This window comes from Schistocerca serialis, chromosome 5 (genome assembly GCF_023864345.2).
Source record: "Schistocerca serialis cubense isolate TAMUIC-IGC-003099 chromosome 5, iqSchSeri2.2, whole genome shotgun sequence".
NCBI lineage: Eukaryota > Metazoa > Arthropoda > Insecta > Orthoptera > Acrididae > Schistocerca > Schistocerca serialis.
The window spans coordinates 244,012,742-244,034,316 of record NC_064642.1 but is presented as its reverse complement, the minus strand read 5'-3'; the positions used below and the strand labels follow the sequence as shown (position 1 = coordinate 244,034,316).

The following is a 21,575-nucleotide window of genomic DNA, read 5'->3' as shown; positions in this document are numbered from 1 at the left end:
AAATTTCCGTCAGTGTTGACGCTGGCAACTGCAAGTGGTGATTAAATACCCCGCACCACCAAACTGATTTCTGCGGCCTCCGAATGAAACTGCCCCTCGATGAGTCAGGTAGGTGCTTTTTAAGTTGCACCCCTCCACCAACGCGTCCTGTCGTATCTCTTTCTTTAAGTTGTTCGTTTCATCTTCTGAACGATGTCACAGGTATAGCACGACACACAAATTGCCAATGAGGAACGGGCTTGTAAATTGTCCATGTTTCTACATCGACATTAGTGGTGCCATCTTGAAAACAGCATAAAATCGTCTTTGATGAGCCCATGGTGCATATTTTTCTATGGGAAAGCATGAAGGAAGACCTCTGTATGAAACTCAAGTAAGTAGGGTAAGTGGGTGGTTGCGTCCGAGTTCTTGTTTTCATTGTAGAACAAGGACATTTCAGAGACAGCGGCAAAATTCAGTGTTTCTTGCAATCCGTGCAATGTGACCAGCAGTTGTTGGTGTGAACAAAGTAGAGGAAAGTGGGATAAGAGCAGGTAATCGGGTGAAACTGGGTACCGTGTTTCTGATGTCATTATTTATGGCCTTTGGTGGAGAGACACAGAATTACGCTCCACTAATGAAGGCAAGTTCATAGGCTTAGTCGATCTGAAAACAGCGTTCGACAATGTAAAATGGCGCAAGCTTTTCGAAATCCTGAGAACATATACAAAACGTACAAAAAACCAAGAGGTAACAATAAGAGTAAAAGACCAAGAACGAAGTGTACGAAGTAAAAATGGTGTAACATAGGGACGTTGTCTTTCGCCACTGCTGTTCAGTCTATACGTCGAAGGAGCAATGTGGAAATAAAAGAAAGGTTAAAGGGCGGGATTAAAATTCAAGTTGAGAGGATTCGCTGATGACATTACTGTCCTCGGTGAAGGTGAGGAAGAACTACAGGATCTTCTGAATAGAATGATCAGTCTAATGAGTGCAGAATATGGGTTTAGAGCAAATCGGGGCCGTGCGGGGTAGCCGCGCGGTCTCAGGCACCTTGCAACGGTTCGCGCGGCTCCCCCCGTCGGAGGTTCGAGTCCTCCCTCGGGAGGAACCGATGACCTCAGCAGTTTGGTCCCATAGGAACTTACCACCAATCTCCAGTTTCCAGTAAATCCAAGAAAGACGAAAGTAATGAGAAGAAGGGGAAATGAGACCAGCGGGAAACTTAACATCTTAACTGGTTACCACGAAGTTGATGAAGTTAAGGAATTCTACTGCCTAGGCGGCAAAATAAACCATGATGGACAGAGCAAGGAGGACATAAAAAAGCAGCCTAGCACTGGCATTCCTGGCCAGGAGAAGTCTACTAGCGTCAAACATAAACCTTAATTTGAAGAAGAAATTTCTGAGAATGTACGTCTGGAGCACAGAACTGTATGGCAGTTAGACATGGACTGTGGGAAAACTGAAACAGAAGAGAATACAAGTATTTAAGATTTCGTACTACAGAAAAATGTTGAAAAATATGTGGGCTGATAAGATAAGAAATGAGGAAGTTCTCCGCAGAACCGGCGAGGAAAGAAATATATAGAAAACACTGACAAGAAGAAGGGACAGGATGATAGGACATTTGTTAAGACATCAGTATGGTAGCACAGGGAGCTGTAGAGGGCAAAAAATGCACAGAAAGAAAGAGTTTGGGATACGTACAGCAGATGATTGAGCATATCGGTTGCAAATGCTACTGTGAGATGAAAATCTTGGCACAGAAAGAAAAAAGAAAAGCTCAGGAAGAAAGAGCGACCATATTAGGTTGTTGTTGCTCTTCAGCTCACCCCGTCTGTGAAGGTACGTTTGTTTTACGGTATCAATTGAGTGATGTTCTTATGATTTTCAACTGAGATTATTTAATGGCCACTACTTATAAAAACTTTGTTTAGTCAAGAATATGACATGTTCTACGGTCGCAGGTTCGAATCCTGCCTCGGGCATGGGTATGTGTGATGTCCTTAGGTTAGTTAGGTTTAAGTAGTCCTAAGTTTTAGGGGACTTATGACCTAAGATGTTGAGTCCCATAGTGCTCAGAGCCATTTGAACCATTTGAACCATGACATGTTCTTTTATTTTTAAACTGCGATTATTTAATAGTCATTACAGTTATAAAAGTTATGTTTAGTCAGGAGTATTATATGATTAGTAAGTATTTATGCACTAGCAAACAACGGGGATTTGGTTGAGCAATAGTGTGCTTTTGTTTCGTTTTTATAACGTCTGCTCTTGGGGTATGACCAGACACACTGAGTGGGGTCAAGACCGGGCATTACCCAGTCAATCCTTTGACAATGATTCTGTGGATGAAGACGATAAAAACAGTTTAGACGTCAGTTGCTTGTATTCTGAAGACGTATTTTCAAATTCAGAAGGAGACTGGATTCAACGCGAAAAATGTCTTCACTGGGTTCAGAAAAGCAGTAGCGGAGCAGATGAAGTGGATTGTTACTTTACACGTGAAATTTGTGAATAATATTATTAGTTAAATCATATTACAGTAAACAATTCTGCCGCTTTTCCACTGAATATCTTGTTTCTCTATATTCCCATAAAGTATTTACGAGTGCCCACTCCTACTCCACTAGTGGATTAACATGAAGTCATTTGACTGTTCCTATGAAGTGACCTCTCACTAAAAAATACTGAAGCTATTAGTTTTAAGGACTAATATATTGTGCCCAATTAAATAATGAATAGTTTTTCTAAATCTGACAATTTATAAGTTCAACAGTTTAGCTCTAAAGGGTCTTGTAGCCTTAGCTCATCGATCTTACCCCGCTTTTCTCTGCTTAGTTTGACACACTCTCCCGTGGATATAATATTTATTCGTAAAGGTTTGGGATATTGCTTTTGTTCGTAAAGAGTATGCAACCACACTGTACTGCAAGGGTAAGACCATCCTGCAATAAGCACAGACTACGCTGCCTTACCTGGCCGGTATCTTTGGTCGCCCCACTGTTGGCCCCTACTCCATAACTTGAACTGCCACTCTTGCTCCACGGTGTCTGAAAAGAGACAAGTCACATGTCAGTAGAACTATACAACACTCAGGCCGGAAAACACTTTTTTCTTTAAATTCAGAAAACTGTCACAACAGCACCGGCTGTAAGCTCAATCTGTTTTCAGTATGTACAGAGAGTTCACAAAAGAATGACCTAATTGTGTAAGGCAATAATTAAGAAACATGGGACGTGCGGGCCAGGAAATGTTGGTTGTTTGAATGAGTGTGATCTTTTTCAAAAAATCGTCGTTCGGCCACATCGGCCGGCGTTAGATGTCAATCAATGGGTTTTCTCAGTTTCCAGTCAAGAGTAAGAAGGCTCTCAACAGAAGGTGTTTGGTGTGCTACAGTTTGCAAAGAGTGAGTCAGGGATTTCCATCCAGCGTGCTTTTCGTCGGCTTTTTGGCATTGATCTGTCTACACTCAAAAACATTCGTCGTTGGTATCGCCAATTTGAAGAGACAGGATTCTTATGCAAAGGTGAGAGTCCAGATTGACCTCGCATTTCCGATGACAGGGTGGGAAGAGTTCGGCATACGTTTGAGCGGAGTCTCCGAAAGTCTACTCATCGCTCAAGCAGAGGACTGGCAATGGCTCATAGACTGTCTGGCGAGTGTTACGGCGTCGTTTGGTCTATAAACCATATGGGCTACAATTATTGCAAGCTCTTACGGTTATTGATAAAAGGAAACGGGCTGATTTCAGCAATGTTCGGCTAGAGGACGTGGTAGATGGTATATTTTTACCAAGATTAATTTTCAGTGATGAAGCAACAATTCATGTTAGCTGTAAGGCAAACCGACATAACGTGCACATATAGGGACTCCAGAACCCTCATAACATTACTGACCACGAAAGAGACTAACTTAAAGCGAACCTTTTTTGTGCCCTTGTGAAAAAGTCTGCGGTCCATTCTTTTTTGAGGAAAGCACAGAGACTGGAGTGAGTTGTCTTCAAATGCTGTACAATTGGCTTTTTCCACAACTTCAGGAGGACCCCGTTGACTTCCTTTTCCAACAGGTTGGGTCTCCACCGCACTGGCACATCAACGCACGTCACTTTCTCATGGACAACCTGCCTCAATGCTGGATGCGGCCCACAGGACACCGAGACACTGGCTGCATTCTCGGCCTCCAAGATCACCACGCGTGACTCTAAGCGATATTTTGTTGTGGGGATATGTGAAGGAAAGTGTATTCAGCTCCCTCTTACCTTGTGACATAGAAGAAGTGAAGAACAGAATAACAGCTGCCATAACTTCTGTAAAAGCAGATCCATTGTGTAAAGTTTATGAAAAACTTAGCTACCGTCTAGGTCTTGTTAGTGCTGCTGCTTGTGGACACATATGGCATTTGAACAGCCTAGCTAAAACCTTAAGATTTTGTCGGTATTTTAATTCATCCCATGCAAGTAGTATGTTTTTGTCAATAAGTTTGTAATATTGAAATCAGGTCATTCTTTTTGAAACATCCTGTACGTTCCACATGCTCACGCATCTCGTCACTAGGAGGCTACAGAACGTATCATACCTAACGTATTCTAAATGGACCAGTAGCATGACTAGCAATGCCAGTCATTACAGCAGTACGACTATAGTGCTGGGTTCCACTTATATGATCACTGTTAGTTATGATTGTGCATTCCCCACGTCATGAACGTTCAACATTGTTCTGCAGCATAACCTTCTTGCGCTACTGAGTTAACGTAAAAATAAACAAATATATTGTTCTACAGATCCTTCCAATTAGAATAGTGTGTTAAATTTGTAAGCAAACATTGTGCAGGAACCTCTCTGGTATCTTGTAAATATTACATTTGTATACCAATATATTTACACCTTAGAGGCATTTTTCTTTAATAACTAGAGAAAATTTAGGATGAATTGTGAATACACAGTACTAGAAAATGTTCTTATAAACTCTGGCTAGGCTTCTTAATGGTGTGCTATATTCCGATGCAAAATTTGATAACAGGTTGATGGAAGGGATCGGACCGGTTATGCAAATCCTCAAGTATTGGAAAACAAAAATAAAATAGTACCTTATTACTCACTTCATCTATAATTTATTTCAATATTCAGATCTGTGAGGCCAGCTGCTGTGGCCAAGCGGTTCTAGGCGCTTTAGTCCGGAGCCGCTCTGCTGCTACGGTCGCAGGTTCGAATCCTGCCTCGGGGATGGATGAGTGATGCCCTTAGGTTGGTTAGGTTTAAGCAGTTCTACGTCTAGGGGACTGATGACCTCAGATGTTAAGTCCCATAGTGATTAGAGCCATTTTTAGAGCCAGATCTGTGATGTAAATTCCCGTAAACAGTAATGTTCATTCAGCACCCATTTTCAGCTTTAGTAGTTTTAGGAAAAAGCTGCTAGTGGTCTCTCAACTTAGTACAGCTGCATAAATAGCTAGAATGAGACAGCAGATAAGAACGGCAACTGGGCGGGATAGGTGAAAGAGCAGTCGATATTGTCAAAGTTTCTGCTTTTTCATGCAATAGAAGAATCTGTCCTCCCACTCATTTATACTGAAACATCAAGGAGGATAGTAGATAAAGAAATTTTACTTAATGTGCTTACACAATATACGAGGCCTGTTCAGAAAGTAAGCTCCGATTGATTGCCAAATTGAAACCACAGTGAACATCAGAAATGTTTTACTTGTAACAATTAGCTACACCTTTCAGCTACTTCTCTACGTAGTCGCCGTTCTGACTTAGACTTTTGTCATAGCGTTGTACCAACTTTTCAATAGCCTCATCATAGAAGGCAGCCGCCAGTGGTTTCCGCCAATTCTCCACGCTGGCCTACACCTCGTTGTCTGTGTCAAAATGTTGTCTTCAAAGACAGCGGTTCATGTGACCAGAGATGAAACTCAGGGGGAGACAATTGCGGACTGTATTGTGGGTAATCTCACATTTCCATTTGAAAACGATGCAGGAGCATCTTCATTGCCCCTGCAGAATGCGGCTGAGAATTGTCTTGAAGAAGAAACAGCACGACAGTTATGTAATGTTAGCTGCATAGCTTCAGGCGAAATTTCTCACCAGGCCCTCGTACTTGGCGGCAGACTCTATTTTCTAAACATCTTTACGCACTCACTGCGAGCTCAGGAATGAGAAGAGCGACGTGATGCTAACTGGGGTTATACTAGAGACTCTACCCAACACATCTGTGCAAAGCTTTATCGGATTTTCATAGTCGTTTCCATTTCGCGACCGATCGGAGCTTACTTTCTGAACGCCCCTCGTAGTAGGACGAATGCTTGATTAAATCTGTAAAGGATTTCGGGATATAAAAGGCTACAACTTTTCCCAGCAACAGCTACTCTAACCCAGTTGGATATCGAGGCAGACTGATTATGGATGATAGATACGGCTACATCATTCCATGCTGTTTCAGCACTATGTCAGAGGTCCTTCAACAATAGTTGCTTGTCTCTCGGCACCCTGTGACCAGATGTTTCCAACAGGTAATAAATAATGGCGTGTGACTAGGGCCTCCCGTCGGGTAGACCGCCCGCCTGGTACAAGTCTTTCGATTTGACGCCACTTCGGCGACTTGCACGTCGAGGGGGACGAAATGATGATGATTAGGACAACACAACAGCCAGCCCCTGAGCGGAGAAAATCTCCGACTCAGCCGGGAATCGAACCCAGGCCCTTACGATTGACAGTCTGTCGCGCTGACCACTCAGCTGCCGGGGACGGACTCCAACGAGTGAGAGACCTGAGTACATCCTGGCCGCTGTATCTGTATCGAGAAAGGAGTCACGGGCAATTACGGTCTTGCGCTATATTGTCTAAAGGCAATGTCATGCTCACCTTGAACATAGGTCATAGCCACCGGCCTTAACACGTCAGAAATGTGGTTGATCTTGTCCAAATTACCGGCTATGCAAACCAGACGTAAAAGCGTTGTGTATCCAGTGATCCCCATACCACAGCACTAGGTGTTCGGTCTGTCTGACGATGGCGAAGGTAATGTGGCAACATCCGTTCTCCTCGGAATCTCAGCACACGGATATGTCCGTCATGGTGCTGTATCCAATGGAGACACGATGACGTGGTGGCCCTGCCGTGTCCAGTGTTGGCGTCTGGTGCCACTGTTGTCGCACCTGTCTCTACTGCCGCGTCAAGGCAGATCGCGACAACGGTTGCCTTGCTGACAGTGCGTTGCTCTTCAAACGTCATAGCACTTTTCGCGTGACTACACTTCCTGCTACAAACAACCCAATTTTTTCCTCAGTGTGTGTGACTGCTCTTTCACCTATCCCGGCCAATTTCCAATTTCCGTTTTTATCTGCTGTCTCATACTAGGTATTTATGCAGCTGTACTAAGTTGAGAGACGATCCCGCTTGGCTAAGTGAACAATATGTGTGTCTTCTCGGACGCTAGTCGTATTGGACCGTTGAGATTCTGTATGACGTTGAGTACGGCTCTCCTGAACCCATCGACCTCACACTCGCGAGTCATTCATGGGATGCCGGCCAGTGCAAGCAGCAATATTGTGGAACGATAAACTGTCGAATTCGGACATGCGCTTGTAGACATTTCTCCTTCTTACACGTAGCGTAACAAGATCTTCTCACACACAAATATGATTCGAAATTCAGTTTCTGAGTAAGAGACTCATTACATAATCTTTCCTTTTATACAAAATTGTATATGACGTTATTCATCCATTGAGGTGACAAAAGACCTGGGATAGCGATGTGCACTCACACAGATGGTCCTAATATCGCGTATCTACGATAGAAAAGAGCAGTTCACTGGAGGAGCTGTCAGTTGTACTCATGTGATTCAAGTTAAAAAGTTTCCGACATGATTATAGCCACACGACGGGAGTTAATAGATTTTGAACACGGTATGGTAGTTGGACTGCACACATGGGACATTGCACTTTGGAAATCGTTAGGCAATTCAGTATTACGAGATTCACAGTGTCAAGGGCGTGCTGACAATACCGTGTTTTGGGTATTAACTCTCACCACGGACAACACAGTGGCCGACGGCCTTCACTTAACGATCGAGAGCAGCGGCGTTGTCAGTGATAACAGACAAGCAGCAGTGGTGAAATAACCCCAGGAATCAGTATGGCACGTACGACGAACGTGTCAGTTAGGACAGTGCGGCCAAATTTGGCGTTAATGGGCTATGGCACAAACGACCGATGCTTGAGCCTTTGCTAAAGCATGACATCGTTTACATCACCCATCGTGGGATCGTGGCCATATCGGTTGTAACCTAGACTGAAAAATCGTGGTCGATCAGAAGAGTACCGATTTCAGTTGGTAAGAGTTGATAATAGGGTTCGAGTGCGGCACAGAAGCCGTGGACCCACGTTGTTGACAAGATACTGCTAGCTGGTGGTGGACTGTTTACATGGAATGGACTGAATCTTCTGGTCCAACTGAAACGATCATTGATTGGAAATGGTTACGTTCGACTGCTCGGAAACCATCTGCAATCATTCATGGTCTTCATGTTCCCAAACAACGATAGTATTTTTATGGATGACAATGTCCCATGTCAGCAGGCCACAAGTGTTCATGATTGTTTTGAGCGAATGATCTGGCCACCAGATCGCCCGATATGAATCCCATACAACATGTATGGGACATAGTCGAGATGTCAGTTAGTGCACAAAACATTTTCGCAGATGTAGACAGCTATAGAGGCGGAATGGTTCAACATTTCTGCAGGAGACTTCCAGCGACTTGTGGAGTCCATGGCACGTAGAGTTGCTACACTACGACAGGCAAAAGGAGGTCCGACACGATATCAGCAGGTATCCACAGTGAACGTAGTTTGTGTGGATGGGCTGAAACCTTGAATCCAAGCAAGTAGTGCATTTTATGACAATTTGACGTTCGTTTCTTGCCGCTTTCAAGGTGTCGCTATTTTGATAACCAATAGCGTATTCCCCACAACTGTCAGCCTGTGTGAGTAGATTGGGATTTGTAGTTTCTGTACTTCACAAAAGTGGTCTGCAGTGGCTGTTTCTGTCTGTTTATGTGTGAGCTAATGAATGTGTGAGCTGTGAATTATTACGGTTTCACGTTAAGTGACCTACGTTGCCTTTGTTGATTTTAAATTCTTCATCGCGTATGTACGATCTTTTGCTTGGAAATGAACGAGAGAATGCAACCAAGCAAGTTGCTACACGACAAATTAGTAAGGAAACAGGAGAGTAAAGTTCGTGCAGCCGCTTTACTCAGTCACTTGGAAGTATCAACAGCCACCAGCTGGGAAGCGTAAACATTTCAACACCGTTACTCGGTCAGGAAGACAGCAACCTCGACACTTTTGAGACTGCGAGCGAACTCAGCAAGAAACTGTTAGAAAAGCGCAGACCGGACTTCCTTCGTTACTCCCTTAATGTTGTGTAAGAGACACTAGATAGAGCGCAAAAACGTCTAGTAGGGGTCTGACTAAGCAGTAAAGACACTGTAACAAAGTCTTTAACTAAATTTAGCGGAACTGAAGACTACTGACTACTCGACAAGAGCATAACCGATTCCGTCATTACGAATGACGTTGTAGAGCGGAGGCTCTCCTCGACGACTTACATACTCCACCTTCACGAGATGAGGACTCTCGATCAGTAGACTTGATGGCGCTTATGTCGTTCGCACCCGATTCTCTTGTTATAATATGGTAACATGTTGTGTGTGAGATTGTTCTGGTGTCGGTCTTACATTTGCTGCCTTACGAGATCAGCGACCCGTAGCCACGGACAATAAAGTCCAGCCTCCAGTACTGAAGACCACAGTCCAGGGGTTTGCCAACAAGGCTCTGGTCCAGGGCAGAAGCTGCCCTAAAACTACAGCGTCACAGATCTGCCGGCACCTACCATACCATCGGGACAGGTTCAGCACGACATCACGGCATCCGTCATCGAGGTCCACCTGATGGTACAACTCGGGCAGTGACCAGGGAGGGATTGAGTACTAGCCGAGACGGTGGGTGAATCAAACACACACGTCGCGGGCACCATTATCTCCAATCAGAGCTACCGACACGGTGCGACTGCCTCGCTAGCGGGCGGCAAACTGTCGCACCAGGGTGTCATTAACTTCTACCGGGCTGATGCAGCTTTCTCGACAGCCCTGAGTCCGCTATTGGATTCAGCGGACTCCTCTCCGGATTACGTAGCCACCAGCAGTCGCAGAAGATACGACAACGTCTTGTATTCTGAGTAATAAATGGAATGATCTTGAATACTGTTTTATTGCATCTAATGACGTAACCCAGGTCCTCGGTCTGTATCCTGACAAAACAGGAGGTGATTCAAGTCCGGCAGTGGGCGGCCCCCACGATTTCCCTGTTTTCAGTACAGAGTCGAAGAAACTCGTAAAATCTGTGTCGTAACATATTGCGGAAACATCTGTGATAATACGTGGCGGAGGACAAGCTTGTGAAATGTTTACAGTTTTTGTAGCCTTTGATCATAACCGCTGACAGGAAGAATGACGAGAGGAGAACGACGATTAAAAAGTTTGTGACAGTTATTAGAGTGATTAAATAAATCGTGTAAGCAAATTTTTAAGTGAAGAGCTACTGTGAGTTATTATTCCAAGATAATATATCACTGGCTGAGCTTTTAAAACGATTATTATGTATTCATAAGCAAAATATTCTAAAGGAATGCCATAAGAGAGGCTACATGAGAAAACTTTTAGAGACTCGGTTAATGTTACTCCTGTAGTTCACTACACATTAAAATAAGGTACCAGAAACAGCGAAAGACTTGCTTATAACTTTGGGTGAGCACATTAGATGGGCAGAAAATACTATCTCTAGCTGCAGAAAGACTTCTACTTCCCCCTATGTCCTTCGAAAGTAACGGAACATGTTTTCACAGGATGTGAAACGTAATCTTGGGCAATCACTCATTTGGCCAAATAACTACTATTGCCCTTTAATCCACCAAGGCAGAGGTGGTGAAAACCGTAGACGGTTAGAACCTGCTATGAACACTTGCGTGCGTTATATCTGCAACATTCGTCTGTTTTACCATTCCATTGGTTTATATGCCCATTTAGGATGGCTGCACCCTGAAAAGTTGCATGACTACGACCAACGATTTTTAATGATTTTTATGTTTTACCAGGACTACTAACGACCAAGGAAAGAACCTCAGCCGTTTGCGCAACAGATACTATAACTTCCGGCCACGGGATCGACTCCAACCCATCGCCAACAATCAACCTTGAATCTTTGACACCGCGAGCCTCTTGCACTGGAGAAACGTCAAGAAAATCATTAAACAGACATCGAACGAATATAGAGAGACGAAAAGCAACAAGAAATTCGTTAACAAGTGGCCACAATAGCGCCAACATGACTAGATTTATTTACTTCCAAGCTGCGCCCATCTTTTAAACAAAAAAGTTCGCAAACTCCTCTGTTGCTGCTTTCCGCACTTGGAACAAAATGTCCTCCACCCTACGCATAATTAAATACGTCATTGCGTTCGAGACAAAAATGAAGCATTTCCTTTCGTAAATCTTATAACTTTTCCATTTCCTGGATGGTTGCAATACACTGAAATTAAATCTTTGTTTGAGAAAAGAGACAAAGAAGTGCTGTCAAATTTCTACCCATTTTCTCTCTTGCCAGCATTCTCGAAAATTTTAAGAAAGGTAATATACACCCGCCTTCTTAACAATATGACAACAAACAATCACTGTTTGGAATTCTAAATGGTTTCGGTATTGAGAAGCCTATCTACACATACAGCGAGAATGTTCTTAATTCATTAGAGAAAAAGAGGCTACTGGTATATTTTGTGATCTGTCAGAGGAATTTGACTGTGTAAATCAGAATATTCATTTATTTAAATTAGAATATTACAGTGTAACAGGAAACGCCGTGGAATATTTCACATCGTATATCTGCGACAGGAATCAAAGGGTGTCACTGGGAAAGAAAAGTTTATTAAGCTATCAGGCATCATCCAATTGGGAAAGAATTATATGTAGTGTACTACAAGACTTCATCTTAGAGCCCATACTTTTTCCTGTGTATATCAATGGACTTTCATCTGCAACATCATCAGATGGCAAGTACGTTTTGTTTGCAGATGATACATACGTTACAATAAATAGAAAATCAAGTTCAGTCTTAGAAAGAGCAGTAAATGAATTCTTCATAGACCTTTATTAGCCAATTCTTTGTCACTAATCTTCGAAAAATCACACTATATGCAGTTTAGAAATTGTAAGAGATTTTTCGCCAGTATATGGCTAAAAGATGAAGACAAGGAGATAAAGAATTTAAGAGAAATTCTTGGGATTATAGCTTGATGATGAATTCAACTATGTGTAGCATACCACAGAACTGCCGAAGCACCTAAACAAACCTCTATTTCCAAAGCAGCTGTTGCCAGACATAGGTGACATAAAAGTAAATAAGTTAGCTTACTAGGCATACTTGAGTTACACAATTTCTCATGGTACTATTTTTTTGGGAACTCATCGAGCTGAGCTAAAAGTTTCGAGCCCAAAATAAGTAATAAGATTATTTGTGGTGTGAACTCAACAGCATCCTGCAGAGACCTGTTTAGGGAACTAGAGGCACTAACTACAGCTTCCCAATATTCCTTACCGCAGTTGGTTATTAGAAATATATCTCTTTTCAAAGTAACAGCCAACTTCATGGAATCATCTTCACAAAGATTTAAAGTGACATTCTTAGGCCCAGCGACGTGTCCATTATTCTGGATCACATATTTTCAATAAATCGTCAGCAGCAGTGGAAAGTTTGCTGCTAATGAAGTTCAGTTTGATACGAGCCTGAAGGGTTTGTCAGTGATAGACCCAATTGATGTTTGTGTGTTACTAATAATATTAAAAAATACGACTATTACGTTCAGTCTGACTTTGTGTAAATTCAGTACAGCAATGTGATCACTGCAAATAACTATTGTAAAATGATTTTTCTATTAAATGATGTATGGATACAATATCCTAAGAATTTTCATAATACGTACCTTAGTGTATTTAACATTTACATGTTTTGCGACAAGTTTGATATTATCTTTTAATTGGAAATATGTCTTTTTTCATATCCATGAGAAACATTTCTTCTGGGTCTTATGGCAGCTCAATTAGCATATTCGTTTTTCTTTGTAAATATTTACTGTGTTCTTGGTTTCTGACATGTATTGCATTCTGGAAAATCACCTCACTGTGGATCTACGGGACGAATAGTACGTCTAAAATAATCTAATCTAATCCATAAAAATTAACTCTTCTCCCAGTTACGGTTTATTTCTATTTTCGTTTCTCATTCGGTCACTCAAATTTTGCCCCTCTCTTAATCAATTTTGTTGTACCATATTTCTGTTTGTCTTTTTTCCCATAACCTCAAGTGCACTGCTGTGACGGCTCACTATCTAAATATAGCTGCCTCTAATTTATCTTTGTTGTTCTAATTTTAACCTACAAATATAAGCTCTCTGTTTTCGGAACGGACGACGATTCAAACCCGCTTCCGGCCATCCTGATTTAAGTATTTCCATGATTTCCCTAAATCGCTTCAGGCAAATGCTGGGATGGTTCCTTTGGCACGGTACGGCCGACTTTCTTTCCAATCCTTCCCTAATCCGATGGGACCGATGACCTTGCTGTTTGGTCCCCTACCCTAAATCATTCAACCGACAATCTCTGTTTTCACAGCTTATGTAACAACTATTCTTAATTGTTGAATTACATATTAGACATAAGACCTATTATAAAAATGTGCATAAGGAATGAAATGTAAACTGTGAAGAATGGTTCAAATGGCTCGAACCACTATGGGACTTTACACCAGAGGCCATCAGTCCCCTAGACTTAGAACTACTTAAACCTAACTAACCTAAGAACATCACATACATCCATGCGCGAGGCAGGATTCGAACCTGCGACTGAAGCGCCTAGAACCGCTCGGCCACAACGGGCAGCACTGTGAAGAACGCCTGGCTCCATCGGAGAGAGACATTATGTTTCTGATTTTGAACTGATCATTTCTGTGCCGAAGTGCCAACCCTGTCATTTATTGTTTTTTTGTTTTCCTTCAAACAGTCTAACCGAATAAGTCCGGCCATCCCGAACTGAGAATCGCACGTTGGTGCTGGACTTCATCACAGACCACGTAATTCAGTGGCGTCTAGAAAAACAAGAGCACGATGAACCTGTGCCTCCTGAAGCACATAACATATGACAAATAGTCATAACTTCATGACAAAAGAAACGAGAGAAAGAAGACATTGAGGTAGACGAATGCACGATTTGTAAGAGTAGCTTGATGCAAAATAATGTCACCTGGTTTTCTTCAAGGTATGTACAGAATTTAATTAGTGAGAACCGGACGACTGACTTACAACAGTCCGCAAGGATGGACTGCGCAGATCTAAAGCCCAGTTGTCGGGTCCTTGACCAGCGGCGACAGCCAGTGTGAGATCAATACAGGCGTGAAGTGACCAACGACAACTGGAATCACTTACGACAGTCGTCGTCTAATTTCGGATATCTAGCACAAGTCCTGCGTTCTCTCACTCTCTGCACCTCCCACTATCGAGCATCTACGAAGGTGGAAAAGAAAATTAGGGAAAACCGTAAACGATATCTTGGACACAGATTATGATGCAGCAGCAAAAGATACGCGACACGATGGAGGTCAATGGACACAACTCCAGCGGTCGACGCAACACCTGGCACAGTGACCTGAACGCTGATGGACGTCACCCTGACGTGACAAAGGGTCGTACGAAGCTGAAACAATGGACCTAAATGGTGAGACCTGCCACAGAGCGGAGTGAAAAACGTGATGTAAATCGAATACACAGAAACTCGTGGTATGTGCTGTTGAGAAGAATTTAGCGCAGTCCAAAACACAGCTTCAGGCGCGGAGACATCAAAAAGTAATCTATACATTATTATGGCAGGCCAAGAAACTTTTATTGAACACTGCACTTCACTTCAAAGCTTCACAGATACACAACATTATTTTTCAACATAGTTACCAAGTCTCTGTAAACAACAGCCGGAATGTTCTATTAGTTGTTCAGTTCCTCGGTAGTATAAACTCACTCCTTCGCCACAGAGCCAGTAAGATAACCGCTCTGTGAACTTCTACATCGCTGAAAAATCTGTTTCCCTCCAGATGTTCCTTCAGCCTGGTGCAAAATCTGGACTTCCCGATTAACATCACTCACGCCTGTGCTGCCACGGTCAGACTGTCGGTATTATTTCACTACGGCGAACGTGACATTGCATTTAGTCCACATATCACAAGAATTTCACGGTAAATATGGTTGTGATTTAGAAGTTTCTCCTAGTGTCTTCTAGTTCAGCTTTTGAGCACAGTCCCAGTTACCGCACCATTTACTCCCACACTGTTGCACCTGTTATCTGTACCGCAGCAGAAATGTGTCTGTTGGAAACCCGGAACATGTACTCTCTTCTGATAATGAGCCACTCTCGTTGCACAATGGTATTAGCGCGGGAAGATATGTGTAAACTACTTTTTGAAGTCTCTGCGTGGTAGCAACTGTGTGAATGCAACAAACTGGCGGTACGGCGTGAAGCAGAAGTTGGAAACACGGAAACGAACAAGATCAGTGGACAGCCAGGGTCATTATAATCGACATGATCGTCTTGAGAGATTCAGCAACTGTAGAGACAATTAATCCTCATTTATTGTTTCGTCTCAGTTGCAAATTTTTAATTAGGTTACATGTTCCTGTCCCTGTCGATCATCTTTAGATCGAAGCAGTCGCCTTAGCAACCAGTCTTGTCTACTCAGAACCACATATCAAGTACTAATTGGATCTGAAGATGATCCAGAGTGATCGAAACATGTAATTTATTAAAAATGTGCAACTGAGACGGAACAATAAATTAGAATTAGACGAGATGAAAAGATGTCTCGGAAACGATGCATCTAAGGAAAAAAAATATTTCAGGTGAAAAGTTAATATTAGTAAAGGTGACAGCTGCCTGTGTTACAACTGGCCACCTCCTAACAACCCCTACTGCTTGGGTGGGATCAACTTCGCAATTTCAAACGAGAAAACCCCCATTTTTGTTGCATATTCGGATTCTACATAAAAAAATACGCACTGTTTACTCAAACTATTGTTTGCCATTCGTGGTACATGGCGTTGAAATCGACAAACATCAAGTGTGCCTGTTTTTGCAATTAAGAACCGACGCATTTGATTCTATATTTCATTTGGGCAACAAGGCAGCTGTTTCTGTCAGTACGTTTGCGTGTGATTCTGATTATTGGAGACGAAAAATGAGTAGCGGAAAGTCATTAGCTCTGTCGTGTTTACACATCTGAAGCGAGTTCCCTAGACTGATTGAGTATCGATTTTCCGAGTATCAGTTGTTTCACACGAATGCAGCATGTAAATCAGCAGCCGGCCGGAGTGGCCGTGCGGTTCTAGACGCTACAGTCTGGAGCCGAGCGACCGTTCCGGTCGCAGGTTCGAATCCTGCCTCGGGCATGGATGTGTGTGATGTCCTCAAGTTGGTTAGGTTTAATTAGTTTTAAGTTCTAGGCGACTGGTGCCTCAGAAGTTAAGTCACATAGTGCTCAGAGCCATTTGAACCATTTTTTTGTAAATCAGCTGTACTGAGTTGATCAGCATGGTGGAGGGACGTTCAGTAGTATCGTAGTGTTTGAATAAAGGAAGAGTACGATTTCCTTATGGACGTAAGCGAAGTTGTAAGGATGAAAAGGAAACTGTTAAAAAAAAGATGTTTAAAAATTTTATCTATGACAATTAATGTGCGTGAAATTTTTATTATACTACCCGCCCAGGTTATGTACCGTACATATTAGAATAAAGTGCTTAGTGGAACATTGTAGTAGGGAAGATGGTTATAATTTCGAGGATAGTGCACCTAGGAACACGCCAGGCACAGTACGGTGGCTTGCGGAATATCTATCTAATGAAAATGTAGACATGATGTTTTGTGATCAGTGTGTCAGTCTAGTGACCGGTTTAAGACTCATATGAAGGAATGCGTACCAGAGACCGCCAAAAGCAGTTTCTGTTCTTATGAGACTTGGGGCAGCATTTCTCAGTATTTTAGTTCTACACATTTATGTGTTGTACAATACATTTAGCTGTTTGGAAGATACTTTTAGTTCCCAAGTTACGGATTTTCATAGTGAGTAAAATTCTACATATTTTTAAAACCAGTTGTATAACCGGAGAATGGTGAAGCCACACTTCGTCAGAAGAGCACCAATTTGTGCCGCGGAACGAAAGTACGTCTTCTGCCATAGAACATATGACTTTTACTAATGGACTGAGCTAATGTCGTAACAACTCTCCCTGTCTTGAAAATGGGAAATCATGTTAGTTTTAAATAGCTTCCGTTTCAATAGATTTTTAACTTGCAACTATTGTTTGATAATATTTATAATTTCATTTCATTTACTCATTGGTATGTTTTAATAATGTAACAGACTAGTAAATAAAGAACTGACAAAATTTTCGCGACTGGAACACTTTTAAACTGCAATAAAATGTTTGTTCCTAGGTACTCGATCTTGTTGTAGCTTGGAACAGTTTTTCAAATTTGAAGAACACTTAACCCTCTGCGGACGTTTTTGTAATTTCAGAAAAGGGCTGCAGAAATAAAAAGTGAATGCCATAATTCAAAAATGGAATAAAAATATATTTAATTTTTATTACAGGGCTAAGGACAACACAGACACACCTATGCCCGGGGAAGGACTCGAACCTCCGACGGGGGGAGCCGCGCGAACCGTGACAAGGCGCTAGACTGCGCGGCTACCCCTCGCGGCGCGGGAAGTCTGAAAAGTGTGTCAAGATACAACACTCACATCCACTACAATATTCCTGAGACTCTTGATGGTTAAGAGTCTCCGAATGAATGAAGGCACGTACCTATTAGTGTCCACAGAATTAGTGGATGTTTTGTCTCCATCTAGTAATTGTGTAATAGATGCTTGGCCCTAGAAGAGCGAATGGGTATAGACCTTGACAAATTATCCAGCTTAGCACACTATAGAGCAGTTGCCAAACAGTAACATTTTGTTAATTCAGCAAAAGAAATAGCCTTTACGTAAGTCTTTGCATCTAATAAAGATGGAATGTGCTTCGTTTCAAATAAAGGATCTAAATCACTACTTGATCATACCAATAATTCTTCTTCTTCTCCATTTCACACCAAATCATTTCATCCGCATTAGAACAAAATTTTGAGACTCAGTTCGCAACATGACACCCCAGTCACGTCTCATGTAAGGTAGTGTGTTCACTTTATGTGGAGCAAAAGCTGTTCCATAGAAGTGGAGCTGCTATCCGGCAGACAGATCTGCCTGTCCGGCTCGATGTTGGAGTGTTAATATGTCTAACGAGGACGGTGGTGGGGAAAGAGCTTTATTGAAAACTACATTTGAAAATTCATGTAAACAAGTTATATGTTTCAACATCGTATGTATAAAGAAGTATCATGTCATGGAAAAAGGCAGAAATTTTAAATATGAGTTGTTAAATATGCTCCAGTTTGAAACTGAACATTACTTAATCTGTATCCAGCACGTTGAATGAAGACAAACTTGAAACTTACGAAACCCGCCAGCTGCACACAGGGCATCGGCTGCATAACGACGTTGGAGCCATCTGGTGGCCACACGTAGCAACACGTAGGCTGCCCGTGGGGAAAACCCGCGGCCGCCAGTGCTGCCAACGCTTCCCCTTCCCGTCCCGTCCGCGGATTTATAATTAGCGGCTAGAGACCTCGGCCGCTTTCGCCGCCGTGCTATTGCTGGGCGTGACCGAAAGCCGACGATCAGTGTGACGTCTCGAGCCGTGACACGCACGTCGTCCGCCTAGTGGCCCACCCACGCACGTTTCAGGATGTCGAACTGAGAGCGAGGCGGCCAGCACAACGGTTAACACATCAAGAGTCTGCGCTCGAGCTGTCGATAATCTGTGGGGCCGTTACCAAGTTACAGCAGGCATCAACACCGCATCCTTGAGAAATTAAGGCCCACCGTTCCACCGGTACTTTATACCGCCTTCCCCTCTCAGATCAGGAAATCATTCCTGGAGTCTACCAATCCTATCAAGCATAGCCTACCCTACGTCTTGCATTACTGATCCTTCCCAAAACTCATATCCTTTTTTACACGACTTCCTCTCCAATCTCTTCCGCGTCCAAACCTCTCACCTAGAATATTATAACAGTAACTCCTATCTCCGTAATCTCTACAAATTTGAAGAATACGCAAATCATCAATGCATTGATATTCGGATTGTCGTTTTTGTTCCAAACAAAGATTTTCTTTGCTTCATGCGACTTGGCCACTGCCAGCATGATCCCCCATCGTCGAAATCTTAACAAAAAATAAAAAGGAAACCACTTCTCCCCTGACAACGGAACTTCAACGGACTCTGTATCCCAGACAACAAAATCTACACCAACATACTGATCCGCGCTATTAGCTCTAACGCCTCTCCTCTTATCACAACCAAATTCGAGACTTTCCTGTCTCTCCTCCCCTCTCCACCTTATTTAACCTTTTCTTTTCTTCTCTGTACTATAGTGACAGTTGCCTACACAATTTCTCTTTCTGATCAGATCCCTCCGCCACCCTCGCCCCCTTCCACACAGCTATCTCGTTATTTACACCCTCACCCTACAACCCTACAGTGCATCTGCCATTTCCTCGCCTGCCTTTTCCCAGTCCAAGTCATTCCAATTTTCAGAAAACAATCGTAACTCGTTTTTAAGACCTTACAAGTTTCTACATGGTATTTTTACATTTGAAAATGAGGAAGGAAGCCAACAGTGACGTTTTCTACCCTAAGATAATCTCATTTTTCGTAAAACACCTGTAAATATTTCGTACTTCAGTAGTCCTACTTAAATTAGTTTAAATTTGATTGCGGAACGAGCGGGACTGCTACCGACAGCAGTACATCAGTGGCAAATGTACTAGCATTGCCGATTCCCACTGTGATGTCACTTCTGCTGAACAATACAAAAACTTAAGGTCGTCCCAAGAAAATTAAGAGCAGAATTTTGAAATGCTTGGAGAAATTGTTCTGCCAGGTCTATATCATACGTGAATTTCAGAATTTCTGTGTAACTTTTGTAGCAGCTGTAGAATTTAAACCGTATACTTGTTGTGAAATTTATGTTGCCAAAATAAAAAGTAGTAAACACCGCTTTCCGCAGCTTACACGTAACAACCGACAAGCGATACAAAACTTTGGTAAGATCTGTTGCCGGACGAGGTAGTTTGTGAATCAAATAAAAAGACATTTTTTTATTGAGTTCAATAGTTTTCGAGATATACCGTGGTAAAAAAAATCCGTAAATCTGGAAAGAGAAAGAATATATTTTGACACGCTTCGATACCATACACACCTGCACACTATGCGAGTTTCATATTTTTTTTACTTAATTATTGTAGGAGAAAGAGACTTAAAACGATTTCTATCGCTGAGGAGAGTGGAACGTAGCGGCGGCTGCCTGCAGGCAGCGTACAATACTTACTGCAAGAGGGCAGCAACTTTGGACCTTAAACACAAGATGGCAATTGATTTAAATTGACTTTTCCAATTCTGAAGGGATTTACGTATTCTGTAATCGTTTGACTGCACAGCTGACCAATTGTATCGCTGCAGCCCATCCCTCGTCCATATTAGGTGAGGGAGATGGAACGAGAATAAAGAAAACAAATCGTCAGTCCAAAATGTTTCGCCTGCTTTCTAGGAAAGTGCAGTGCATCTGCAAAGGAAATAGCCGGGAATACGTTATTACTACAAGTTCTAGAGTGTTGTTCCAAATTAGGGGCCACTGTAAAGTAGTGATGGAAGCAGACATCGAACAAGTTCAGAGACGCACTGGTAGGATCATAACAGGACCTCACAGCGAATATGAAGGAGAGACAGTAATATACGTGGAAATTAAAAGGGAATCCTTGGTAGAAAGACAATGTTATTCCCGTCGGTAGCCTTACAAATCTTATATACGAGGAAAACCACGTACAATTCTGTTGCCACCACCGTATATCGCGCGCTGGGACCATGAGAGTAAGATAAGGCTGGTTCAAATGGTTCAAATGTCTCTGAGCACTGTGGGACTCAACTGCTGAGGTCATTAGTCCCCTAGAACTAGTTAAACCTAACTAACCTAAGGACATCACAAACATCCATGCCCGAGGCAGGATTCGAACCTGCGACCGTAGCGGTCTTGCGGTTCCAGACTGCAGCGCCTTTAACCGCACGGCCACTTCGGCCGGCTAGTAAGATAAGGGAGTTTAGTATACGTACAGAGGAAAATAAACGGAGGTGTCAAAAGTCATAGGACAGTGATATGTACACACACAGATGGCGATGGTATGGCGTGCACAAGGTATAAATGGACAGTGCATTGACGGAGTTGTCGTTTGGGCTCAGGTGATTTATCTGAAACGGTTTACGACGTGATTACGGCCGCACAGCGGGGATTAGCAGACTTTGAATACGGAATGGTAGTTCGAGTTTGACGCACGAGACATTCCATTTC

At 42.6% G+C, this 21,575-nt stretch overlaps 1 protein-coding gene across 1 annotated transcript in view; it reads right to left on the bottom strand.

The window, feature by feature from the left end:
- The window catches only part of LOC126481875 (mucin-5AC-like), a 250,888-nt gene that overhangs the window by 96,495 nt on the left and 132,818 nt on the right, over positions 1-21,575 (bottom strand). The window contains exon 2 of the mRNA XM_050105834.1: positions 2,961-3,035. Coding sequence (XP_049961791.1) covers positions 2,961-3,035 — 75 coding nt within the window. The remainder of the gene's footprint in view (positions 1-2,960; positions 3,036-21,575) is intronic.